Genomic DNA, 13,143 nt, shown 5'->3' with positions numbered 1-13,143 from the left:
ACTTTTAGCGTTTCGAATGAAATTTTGAGGGTAAAAGTTACTATAAATGCGACATATTTTAAAGCTAAAAAAGTGTCGATATATTCACCAGGGACGTGCATATGGGTTATCACTGGAATATTTTTCTAAAGAAAGCATGTACGCTACTGACTTTTTTTCCTTTTGTTAGCGAAATAGTGTAAGTAGTTTAATGCCGATTAAAAGTTGTTGTTGATATTTTGTCGATTTCGGCCTCCTTGATGAGATAAACGCAATTTTATTAATTTGCCTTGATCCAAATCTAATATACTTGTATTCATTTAAAACTTCCCAATATGGGAGGTTTAAAAAACGAAAATCTCTAGACTCGAATCGACTGTAGTTCAAATCGTTCAAATTGATAATCTGTGGTAAATCTAATTGAACTCTTGACACTTGGCTGAGTGACGTTTACGGTTCCTTTTTCTAAATATTTATTTTTTGAGTTTTTATTCACAAATTCTACTTGATTTTCCTTTCTTTTATTTAACCTGCAGCCTGCAGTACTAATTATATAGTTATAAATAATCTTTTCACCGATCAAGAATTGAGGAATAGGCTGGAAGATATTCAAAATGTGTAAAAAGCTTAAAAACGTATTAGAAAGCATTGATTCATCCACAAATTCGTGAAAATAAATTAGTCCAAATGTTTGTAAAATGGTTTCTAATTATTTTGAGAAGTTTCCTCGTATTAGTAATTTTCAGGTTTGTGACATGTATATGATAATAAATAGCTTAAAACTTATATTTCAGGAAACAGGGCGGGCATTACAGATTGTTGTAAATCAGTTTTAAAATATAAAGAAGGTTTAAAACAGGTTTAAAAGTTGAGTTAATAGAGAAGACCTAAATAAGGTAATGTTGGTAATGGGACCAAAGATCAAATAACACTTGATATATATAATATGTACAATAAATTGCAAGTAGTTTTTATGAATATGTTTGATATCTATTGCATTGTTTTTATATTTCTTGAAATAAAAAACTCAAAATTTAAGGGAGGATGCAGTCAATAATCATCACATAGGCTAATAAAACTACTTTTTCAAATTTGTCAAGCTTTCGAGAATTTTATTCCCATCATCAGGACAGTTTGACTGAGTCAATTAACAAAAAAAAACATCCTTTGCACAAAAAGGCCTTAAAAACTAGCATCGTATAACATTGGACTACAAGGACATTTCCTTTATAAAATATTAAAATACATATCCAACGATATTACTTTTCCTTTAAACACAAACAAAAAGATTTTTTAAACATTTTAATTTTTACATTGTTCTTTCGAGCTCGATCAAACAGTGACTGATTGAAGAGTCAGTTAACTTAAAATTAGGTTTTTTGAAATTATTTTAAATACAATTATTTTTTATTTGAAATTGCTGTAGGTTGGACTAATAGTAATAATATTTAATAATAAATTAGGTAAAATATATAATTTATTAATTTTATTTTTTATTTTATTAATAAAATTGCGTTTTTCTTATCAAGGAGGCCGAATTGGACAAAATATGAAGAGATAACTTTTAATTGTCGTTAAACGCCTTACACAATTTTGATATCAAAAGAAAAAAAGTCAGCGGCGCACATGTTTTTTTTTAAATATTCCAGTGATATCCAGCACGTCCCTGATGAATTTATCGACACTTTTTTAGCATTAAAATATGTAGCATTTATAGTAACTTTTACCCTCAAAATTTCATTCGAATCACTAAAAGTACTTGGAAGAAAATTATAATAAATATATTTATTATAATAAATATTATTAAGATTTTAACACCCTGTAGCTACAAAATAAAACAGAATCGAACCTATGTTGATATGCAAAATAAATCTTATTTTTAGATGAGGAATATCCTCACGAGAGATGGCACATGTTCTTGAAACACCATGTATAAAGCAATAGTTTAATGAAAAATGAATATTTTAAAATACCTAAGTAAATTCTTTGCGACTTTCGAAAAGCCCTCTGGGGGGTGGGGGTCCAGATCCCCTGGATCCCCCCTTATAAATACGCCACTGTTGTTGTTTACGAGGATGGTATAGTTACCAAGCCGAATCGTTTGAGCCCGGCTTAACACGTTATGACACACATCACAAGTACATGCGAGAGTTCGCCAATGCTCAGCTCTCACGGCACTGAAAGACTGGCAATGAAGCATTTCAATTTGTTTAATAACATTCTTTCAAGAGCATATTAATAACAGAAAAATATATTGGGTATTTCGCCATTGAAACATAAAACAGAGAAACTATTTAATTCCCGATTTATGAAATTATTACAAAAAAATAACTATTATATGATGAAATAGCCTGGTATTTTCTTGTAATGAAACCGCTACAAATACATTTTTAATATATTTTTTTCATTATTATATGCAGTTATCAATTTATGGCAAATTTAAAAACAAATGCGTTTACATGCTTTTTAAATAACAATTCATTTTTTGGTCCTGTTCTCAAGATGAATCTTGGAAATATTATTCTATATGTACTTTATATTTAAGACAATTATTTAAAATAACAAATTTTTCGCTTTACCTATAAGTTCCACTTTACCTATGTACATGCAGTTTGAATAACTGGACGGTTTTCTAGAATATAATTTCTGTTAAGTCTTAAAAGCGTCTAAATAACATGACATAAATTCCGGTAGAATTACCCATTTCTAACAACTACTAAGGCTACTATTTGAAGAAAATATAGGTATTTTTAATAGGCACTACAAAGTTAATTAAGCATAGAAATTGATGAACTTTCAATGCTGATTTGATGAAATTTATAAAATACAATTTATACTAACATTTTTGTTTGTTTGGAGATTCTTAATAATTACACAAGTTTACAAATTCAGGTCAACTTTTAGACCCGAGCAGATGAGAATGATTCTTAACGTTATTTCGTGCCCTGAACTCAGATCTTCAATCCGTTTGTCAAGATTGGCTCTGGTTTTCGAGTTCGCGCATGGCAGTTGCCCCCATTCGTCAAATATTTACGAGTTTGTAATTTGTTGTAAATCTGCATATAGACATTCAGAGTTCGTCACTGTTGACGAAAAACTAGAGGCGCTCAGGGGCAATTGCACTTTTCGGCAATACATGCCAAAAAAGCCAAACAAATATGGCATCAAAATTTTTGCAATTTGTGATGCAAAAATGTGGTATACTAGTGCAATGGAGGTTTATGTCGGGCAACAGCCAGAGGGTCCATTCAGGAAGGATAACTATCAGAATCATTGGTACCTACTGCGAGAGAAACAGAACATGGACGTTGCTTTTATTGCGATAGAAAAATGAATAGAAAAACACGATATTACTGTAAAAGTTGCAGAAAGTTTCTATGTATTATAACATATCAATGTAGTTTGTACGGAATGCTGCCAAATTCATGATATAAAAATTATTGTTTTTTCGTTTATTTTGTGAACATATACTATTATGAATAAATGTTTATGAACTACATTAGTCTTTGTTCAGTAGCAATACTACCTTAGAAGTAATTTATATTAATATTAGCAACTTTTTTTTATTAAGGTCTGTGGGACCCCTGCGTGTAACCATGTAAAATTTAATGATGCGTGTGCTCGAAGGTTAAGAACTTTGTCAAAGCGCTCAATCGCGAAGGACCGGATTTCCAGTACTTAACCAAGTTGTTTCCAAAACTGTCATACACAAAAATCAAAGAAGGAATATTTGTCGGACCTGATATTCGAAAACTAATGGCTGACGCAACGTTTACAAAATGTTTAACGCTTGATGAGGCAGCAGCATGGGCATCGTTTCAAAGTGTTGTTCACAACTTTCTCGGTAATCATAAATCACCAGATTACAAGCAAGTAATCGACAATTTGTTGCAAAATTACCACAAGATTGGAGCTCGAATGTCTCTCAAGGTACATTTTCTGTATTCACATCTTGATTTTTTTTCCACAAAACTTGGGCGACACGAGCGACGAGCAAGGAGAGCGGCTACACCAAGGTATAGCGAAAATCGAAAGGCGATACCAAGGATTTTGGGACGAAGGCATGATGAGCGATTACTGTTGGGCCCTAATCCGTGAAACAGATCCCAAGCAGTATAAAAGACTCAGCTCAACCTCTGTTCATTTCTGATTTATATTGTTTAATTCAATAAATGACCGTTAACGGTCAAAAATAGTAAAATAATGAATTTATTGCATATTTCGAAAACTAGAACCAATTTTAAAAAATGGACTGCTGATTTGGATTTAGCTCCAAAAATTATCTTAGAAATTGCTTTTAGTTGCTCAGGTCCAAAACCGTGTATACTTGTGTTATCAATGTTTGTTCTCGGGAGTAACTTGCTAGTATGGTTTGTATACTACAAAGTTAAAAATTTTAAGTAAAAATGACTACTAAAGTTACAATATAGTAAGCGAATATTTTATATGTATTACCAAAGTTTTTTAAGAAACATTTTACTAGCTGACCCGGCAAATGTTGTTGTTGCAACAGTCATTTTTATTCACGGGGTTAAAAAATATTGAGTTACTAATATCGCTATTAAAAAATAGGGGTAGAGGGTAGAAGGGTGAAAATTTAAGGTTGTATGTATTTTTTAATGCCACATCATAAAAAAAAAAAAAAATGTTGTCAAAAAAAATTGGAGTGGGCCACCCTTATCACTTAGGGGTATAAAAATAGATAACAACCTATTCTCAGACCTACTGGTTATACATATAAAATTTCATCAAAATCGGTCAAGCCATTTCGGAGGGAGTATCGTAACTAAAATTGTGACACGAGAAGATATGATTTTAATAGGGTATAGGGGGTAATTTTAATATCAGTTAAAATTATTTTAATATACGGAGAGACAAAATCGGACATGCTGTACAATCTTTGTACAGACAGCTATTTCATTGACACATTCACGGTTTTTTATTAACAAACAGTCGAATATTAATTTCAAACCGAAAACCAATCGAAGAATTTTAAATAAATTGTTTTATCCAAATTTACATAGAACTGAAAAGTCTTTTTTCAATTATATATCACAAGTTATTATTATTATTCAAAATGACTACTTCGTAGAGTGATTTTTTTCCAAATTTGAAATGGGGAAATTTTGAGATTATGAATACTCACGTTAGTCACGTTAAAGCGTTTATTGAAATATAGAAAGTCTCTCTCTCTCTCTCTCTCTTTGTTGGAAGACCCTGTATAGAGATTCTGGATCAATGAAATGAAATGAAGAGGCACGCCCATTTCTTTAAGAACCATCAATAGTTTTGACCATTTGACTTTGTCAAAAGCTTTTCGATAGTCTATGAAAGAAATATAGAGCTGATTGTTAAATTCTCAGGCCTTTTCGATAATCTGACGGACATTCAAAATTTGTTCACATGTTCCTTGACCTCCTGTGAATCCTGCTTGCTCTGGAGGGATTTGGGTTTGAATATACGGTTTTAGCTTTTCGTTAATGATATGAAGAAGAATCTTATTGGCATGTGACATTAGCGCAATGGTACGAAAGTTGTCGCATTTGGCTGGAGATCCTTTTTTGTGGATGGTTATTATGGAACAATCGGTCCAATCTGATGGCCATTGTTGAGTATGCCATATCATATTACATAACTTATGCACGATGTCCACACCAAAATCTCCCGACGCTTGGAACATTTCGGCCGTAATGTGATCTGGTCCCGGGGCTTTATGATGTTTTAGGACTTTTATTGTTGCTTCAATTTCCGATTTTAGTATGTCTGGTTCTTCATTAATTATATCACTGTGGAAAGAGCAACTAGTGCATATATAGTGTACCGCAGTATGTTTGCCATCGTTCCACTATTTCGTTAATTTCGGTTTTAAGTTATCCGCGTTCGTCTTCTATTGCCCATGTATTTGGCTTGAATTCTCTTGTAAGGTACTTTATCTTTTTAAACAGGTCCCCTGGTTGATGTGTTAAAGCGTGAGATTCTATTTCCTGACATATTTTTTCATAGTAGTTGTTCTTGTCGATGGTGCAACTGTGTTTGATCTCTGTATTTATTTTTCTATATTTATCTTTTTCATTTTGTGATTTTATACCACTTTGCACTAATGCTCGTCTTTGTTCAATTTTTAGCAATGTGTTGTCAGAAATCCAATGTTTGTTTTTTTGTCTTTTGTTTAGTTGTCGAGAAGTGGCATTACTCAGACAATTTTTAAAGTCTATCCAAATCTGTTGCGGTTGGGTGTTCTCGTTAATGTTCCACGATATTTTCAGTAGTTCTTGTTGAAAATGTGTTACGTCGGGGATCTCCATCTGCTTTGGTCTTGGTTTTCTTATAACATTTTTTAACTTTATACGAATCTTTGCTGTCAGTAACTTATGATCCGAGCCACATATTGCTCTGGGGTAAATCCGTACTGTCCTGAACGAGGTTCTCTATCTCGAGTTAGAGAGAATAAAATCTACCTGGTTGCGTACTCTGTCTCCTGGACTAGTCCATGTTGTGTTTATTATAGTTAGATTGTTTTCGATTGCAAAGTCAAGTAAGCGTTCACCCCGTTCATTTCTTACACCGATACCATATTTGCTAATAGTTTTAATATGTTCGTTATCAGTTGTATCTCCAATTTTAGCATTGAAGTCACCGGTTACTAAGGGTATCTCTTAATTCGGAATGTTTTGGAGAGAGCTTCTTAGGTCATGGTAGAAATGGTCGATGTCGACATCGCTCGAAGCAGCAGTCGGAGCATACATCTGAACAATATTTATTGGGTTTGGCCTGGCGTTCAATTTTAAGGCCATGATTCTGTCGCTTATAGCTTTAAAATCCAAAACATATTTCTGTAATTTTTCGGACACAATGACTGCAATACCAGTATAATTTTGTTGATCGGCGCTTAAAAAGTAGACGTAGTTATTAAGACTAGTTTTGAAGAATCCTTGATCTATCCAATGTGTTTCCGATAACCCTGCAATATCGATTTTATATCTGGATAGTTAATTATATTTAATTTATTATATAGAAAGTACAAGTAGACCAGTCGACAAGTGGTTTTAGGTGGAAATAATTAGGGGCAAGCTGCAATAACACTTATTCTCTTTGTTTTGCTTTGTTGAATATTCTACTAAATTTGCACGGTCTATCGATCCCGGATTTGGCCGCCATATTGGAAAATCCTGTCAAATTATGACATTTTTATGTTTTTTTTTTAAATAACTCGGTCTGGGTGCGCTGTACAGAAAATTTGCAAGAGACCAAAAAGAAAGCTATTTAAGTTCTCTACCAATTTCGTGCATGAACAGGTTAACGAGATACAGGCGCTTAAATACAAAGCATATATTTTCTAGTGGTTCATTTAATATGAGAAACTGATTCTATGTAAATTTGAATAATTTGCCAGTACAAATTTGTGATTTTCTTATGCTCGTTTCCACACCACCTGGCGCTAGAGCACTCGGCGCGCTTTTTTTTAAGTGTTTCCCCCTATAGGCCTAATCCACTTGCCGTTACAAATGTTCTATTTTTATATCCATATGACATGCTATGCTTTATAAGTATGTATTTTCACCGCCTGTTTTTTTTGACGTAGAAGGTTGATCAATTGACTCATCAATATATTCTTTATCAAACTGTTCATCTGGTTCTTGTTCAATGTCTATGTTTTCGATATTTTTTTTTTCGTTGGTCATTAATTCTTCTAATCGAGAATCGATTTCTTCGTCATCCCCTGGATCTTCTAGAGTTATTTCAGAATTTGAACACGCTATGCCCTGGCACGAACTGCACACTACCGAACAGTGTAATCCTGCTTTTCTGCAGCTGCAGGCTGCGTTGCCAGTACAAATTTGTGATTTTCTTGTGCTCGTTTCCACACCACCTGGCGCTAGAGCACTCGGCGCGCTTTTTTTAAGTGTTTCCCCCTATAGGCCTAATCCCTAAGAGAATAAGTATATTGCAGCTTGCCCCTAATTATTTCCACCTAGGCCTATTTAAAACGACGTACCGACTGACCTAAAGGGGTGAAACCACAATTAGCCAATTACATACCAAAAAAAAAGAGAATTTTTATTGTATGTAATTGAGTTGTAAGTAAATGTATGTACTACTATATTGAAAAATACTGTAAACTTGAGTTGTATCATTGAAAATAGAATTTTACCCTCTATGTAAATATAAATAAAAAAGTGTTTCATACAAAAATTATCTTGGGCTCACTTCCGCGCAAACTCAAACTACTAAATTTATGATGACATCTGAAAATGAGAGTTTGATGAAAAACTACATGCTACATGTTTGAAATTTTTACGATAAAAAATGAAAGGACAGTCTGTGAACGATTTCTGTGTCATCCGGCAGAGTTTGTCCAGCAAGTATAAAAACATGACATTTGTTAATTAATTAAGAATTCGTTTCTTTATTATAATAATTAAAGTAACGATTGCTGATATAATATGCCTATCAAGGTTTTTAATTCTCTTAAGTGAATAGCCATGTCTCTAAAGGGTCTTTTTGCCATTAATTATAATCATTATTTTTATTAGGAACAAGTTCTATTTTACTCGTGTCAAATTTGTCTGTATTGATACCAAATTACCTGTTAAAATTGATGATCTAATTTTATATGTACCTAAAATGGTTTATTAATTGACTACTAGCAAATTTAAATCAAGAATAGAAAAAAAAAATAATGCGCTTAAAGAACACACGTATTAATAGTGCATATATTAACTGAAATTCTACTTGGATTGACATAGTCTTTACTTTTATTTTAGACAACTTTTCGGTCAGAACCACATATAACATATGCAAATAAATTTCTGTATAAGGTTTTTTTAAATAAAATATCTTGAGTTCTTAGACCCTTCGTGTCCAATCTCCTTATTGTTTTCTATAATAATAGTAAATAAAAACTTATTACAAGTTACATGTACATTGATGATAATTTATGTACATTAAGTCATAATTGAATTATGTATTTCTATATGTAGTACCTATTTTTTCTATTATTATTTCGTTTATTCTATATTTTCCTATTATTATGTGTGTTTATTGTATCACTTCCCTTTGCGTTATATTTTATCTCAATTTATCTAATGATTAGCAATTAGATGTTTTATTAAATTAATTTATACAAGCTTTTCTTTTAATAATTTATATATAAAAATAAATATGCGTAAGCATTAGGTGAGGGTAGAGATCTACAGCCACTTCTTTCTTAAGCTGCCTCCTCTTTTCCCCCACATTAGGTTATATCATACTATGGTCCCTTGGAGTTGTTGCGCATCGCTCGAAGAACTAGGCAATACAGTTGGCGTAGGTGGGCAGGAATCACCGTAATTTGCAGCATTTACACCCCCTATAAAATATTAGGTTAGGTACTGAAAATTATTTTTACAAGGTTATTTGTAGAGATGAGCGATGTAGGGATAACTGCCATTCAATCGCATCGATTTTAAAATCGCAATCGCAACCGATTTGCGAATTTCAATTTAGGCAACCAATATTATTATAGATGCGAGTTCCAATTTCCTGTGATTTGCGATTTTGCTGCGATTGTGATTTTGTAAACTAGGACCGTGATAATCTCATCCTATCTGCGAGTTTGAATTTTAAGGAGTTCAGATATAATTCTGCGATTTTAATGGAATGTAATTTTGTAGCCCATTGAAGGCAATTTTTTTCTCTGATTAATTTTTTTCTCTGATTTTATTTATTTATAGAGAAGGTATTATTTTCTAGAGCCAAGATCAATAATATACCGGGTATTTCTCAAGAATGCCCCTACAACTTTTTTATTTTTTTCTGATAAAAAATGAGATTTGGTATGTTAGCATATGACAAATTAGGATTGATTGACGTACTGAATTCGTTTCGATCACTTCCATCAAAAATTGATATACAGGGTTGTTTACCACATACGACACGGAGTATTGAAGCTAAACGATTAGATTTTTACAAATTGTAAGTTTTGGGTTTGTTGAAGTACTATTAGAGCTACAATTTAAAAATATTTTTACAAGATACAGAGTGTCCCGAATAAGTAAAAAATATTATAGTTGTATTTTTGATAAAGGTTAAAAAAATTTGATTAGGGTTTATCACACTTAAACCTTACCGTTTTTGAAATGTTTTCAATTTTATGAAATTGCAGTAAAAATGTTAAGGCTTCATTTCTCCAAGGGTATCAAAGTTTTTAATACTAAATATTTACTGAAGATTATTTATTATTTAGATATTGTGTTTCAATAATAAAAAAGTTACCACCTTATACAGAGTGTCCAAAAATTTATATTAAATAATTGCTAGCTTTAAACCATTTTTTACTCATCTCTTCAAGTTTTCGCAGAAAATGCATTTTTTTATAATTTAGACTTCATTTATCACTATACCCATGAAATATTGACCTTTTAGCTTATTTTTAAAGATGTAACAAATTTTTAAAGATGTAACAAATTTTCAAAGGGTATAGATACTAATATTCGATATAGTTGGCTTATATTTACAAAATTAAAAATTAAAAAAACTGTTTAAATATTTTTTGTTAAAGAGGACCAATTAATATGATCCCAGTATTCAAACTACATTGATTGACTCTTTACGTTGATTAATATAATAATTGCTCCAAATACTAAAAAACTGAATTTTGGTGTGTATTAGACAGTGTGGTAAAAAGTAACACCTTATAAATTTTATAATTTTATTTCATTTTTTGACGAACGCTTATTTATAGAAACGTGCAGAGACGTTCATTTTCATAACTTATTATTATATTGATTTCTGAGCCAAATCCACATTTATTTAGAATACTTTATTAATTAAAATAATTTAAAAGTATGTAATTAACTAATTTTTGGTGTTTTTGGTCGGAAATAATGGTGGATAGGATGGTATACTCTTTTACAAAGATTTAAATAGTTTTTTTTGTTTGCCAATGGGCTTGCAATATTTACCACCTGTACGTTTTGTACATATATGGCGCTATAAAAAAATCTGAAATGTCAATATTCCATGGAGATCTAAATTATAAGAAAATGCATTTTCTACGAAAACTTGAAGAGATGGGTAAAAACAGGTATAATACAATTTGATAGACAATTACATTGTGCATTTGATTCACGTAAAATATATAGGGTGTTCCACTGAAATTAAACAAGTTATTGCCGTTTAAAGCTAGTAATTATTTAATATAAATTTTTGGACACTCTGTATAAGGTAGTCAAATTTTTCTTATTGCAACACAGTATCTGATCAATAAATAATCTTCAGTAAATATTTAGTATTAAAAACTTTGATGCCCTTGAAGAAATATGGAATAAAGTAATACAAATACGAGGGTGTCATTAAAAAATCAATAGTTGAAGTAATTAACGGTGAAACGGGATTCAAACAAATTAATTTAATACGTATATCAATACTGTTATTATGTGATATACCGTATGATCGAATAAAATCGGCGTCAGCGATGGCTATGAAATGAAGATCGCTGTCATTTTATATGTAAAATTATATGGGAAATGTCATCGATCGTCATTTCATAGCCATCACTGACGCCGTTTTTATTCGATCATACGGTACTAACGTACCAAATCTCGTTTCTTTATCTGAAAAAATAAAAAAGTTATAAAGGTGAGTCACCTTAAAAAAATAGTTCTTTAAGATCTTGTAAGAATTGGATAAAGAATTAGATAAATGAGAACCGTAGAAAGAGTAGGTATTGCTATGTGTAGTTGCAGCAGTTGCAGCATATTATAAAGATTTAATACATATACTATGTGTTGCAGATGTTAAAAAAACTTAAAAACTAAACAAATTATTTTTATTAACTTTTTAACTGTAAAACTATAGGTACATACAGGGTGCTACAAATTCGAAGTACGAGCATTGGTATCTCGGAAACCGTAAGAGATACGAAGATGGTTAAATTAGGGCAAAGTTGCGCTTTAGGATGTTCACCAAGACGCCATCAAAAAAGTTTTAAAAATTTCAAGGATTGCTGAGTTTTTTGGAAAAAAATGGATTTTTTTGAAAATTAATTTATTTTTTCCTGCTGTTACTTTTTACAAAATCAAAAAACTAATTGCACATTCTCATAGTCGCTTTATTAGGACTATCTGATAGTATTTTTAGATTTTCAAATTAGCTGATAATTTGTGAGATACAGAGGCCAACTTAATTTTTTTAAATACTGATCTGCATTTTTTATTTCAGATTTTCAAAGAACTCTGTCTCACAATGATATGCCACACTTAATATTTTTTTTGTTTCGAACATTTGAACACAATTTAATTAAACTAATTTCAAGTCCGGCTCTGTTTTTTTTAAATATTTAATCTATTCATCGTTACAATATTGATAAGCTTTCAAACTTAACAATGACGTGGGGTAAAACATTGAATACGGAAAATCAAATGCAATCAAATAATATAAAAGTATTGGGCATTACTTGACGTCATTTTTAAAAGTGAAATACAAGTGACAATACATTTCAATATTTGCAATAAAGAGTACACAATGCATTCGGAAGTATAAGAGGATATTATGTTCAAAGAGCTATAAATAAGATTGAACGAAAAATACACTTTTGTGCATCAGAGACGATGGCAACCTTTTCGAACATGTAGAGCATTAGAAACTAGTTTGTAGAAGTTGATTTATTTATAAAAACTATGATTAATATTATGCATATTATTAGATCGCACACTGAGATTTCAAATTCACAATAAAAAAAAAAAATATTTTAAATTGCTGACCTGGATATTATTTATTTGAATCGTTCAATTGGCTCGATTTTCCTTAGTCAATGTTAATTAGCGCTGATCCATATTGTTGCGATGAATATAATCAGATTAAATAATTTTAAAAAACCAGAGTCGAACTTGAAATTATTTTAAATAATAATTAAATAGTTTTGTTATTATTAAGGTACCTAAAACAAAAAAAAAAGTATCAAGTGTGGTATATTATTGTACTCAGGAGACCGAGTTCTTTCAAAACCTCAAATAAAAAATGCAGGTCCGTATTTAAAAAAATTAAGTTGGCCTCTGTATCTCACAAATTATCAGCTAATTTGAAAAACTAAAAATACTATCAGATAGCCCTAATAAAGTGACTACGAGAATGTGCAATTAGTTTTTTGATTTTCTAAGAAATAACGACAGGAAAAAATAAAAT

General features: G+C 31.2%; 1 protein-coding gene across 1 annotated transcript in view; it reads right to left on the bottom strand.

Annotated features, from left to right (window-relative positions):
- Nucleotides 1-9,156: 9,156 nt before the first annotated feature.
- Nucleotides 9,157-13,143, bottom strand: part of LOC115887866 (potassium channel subfamily T member 2) — a 314,018-nt gene continuing 310,031 nt past the window's right edge. The window contains exon 26 of the mRNA XM_030907381.1: nt 9,157-9,328. Within this exon, the coding sequence (XP_030763241.1) occupies nt 9,225-9,328 (104 nt within the window). The 3' untranslated portion in view covers nt 9,157-9,224. The remainder of the gene's footprint in view (nt 9,329-13,143) is intronic.

This window comes from Sitophilus oryzae, unplaced genomic scaffold (genome assembly GCF_002938485.1).
Source record: "Sitophilus oryzae breed Bouriz unplaced genomic scaffold, Soryzae_2.0 scaffold_649_pilon_pilon, whole genome shotgun sequence".
NCBI classification, from domain to species: domain Eukaryota; kingdom Metazoa; phylum Arthropoda; class Insecta; order Coleoptera; family Curculionidae; genus Sitophilus; species Sitophilus oryzae.
Note: the sequence above shows the minus strand (reverse complement) of the source record. Positions and strands in the feature narration are given on the sequence as shown.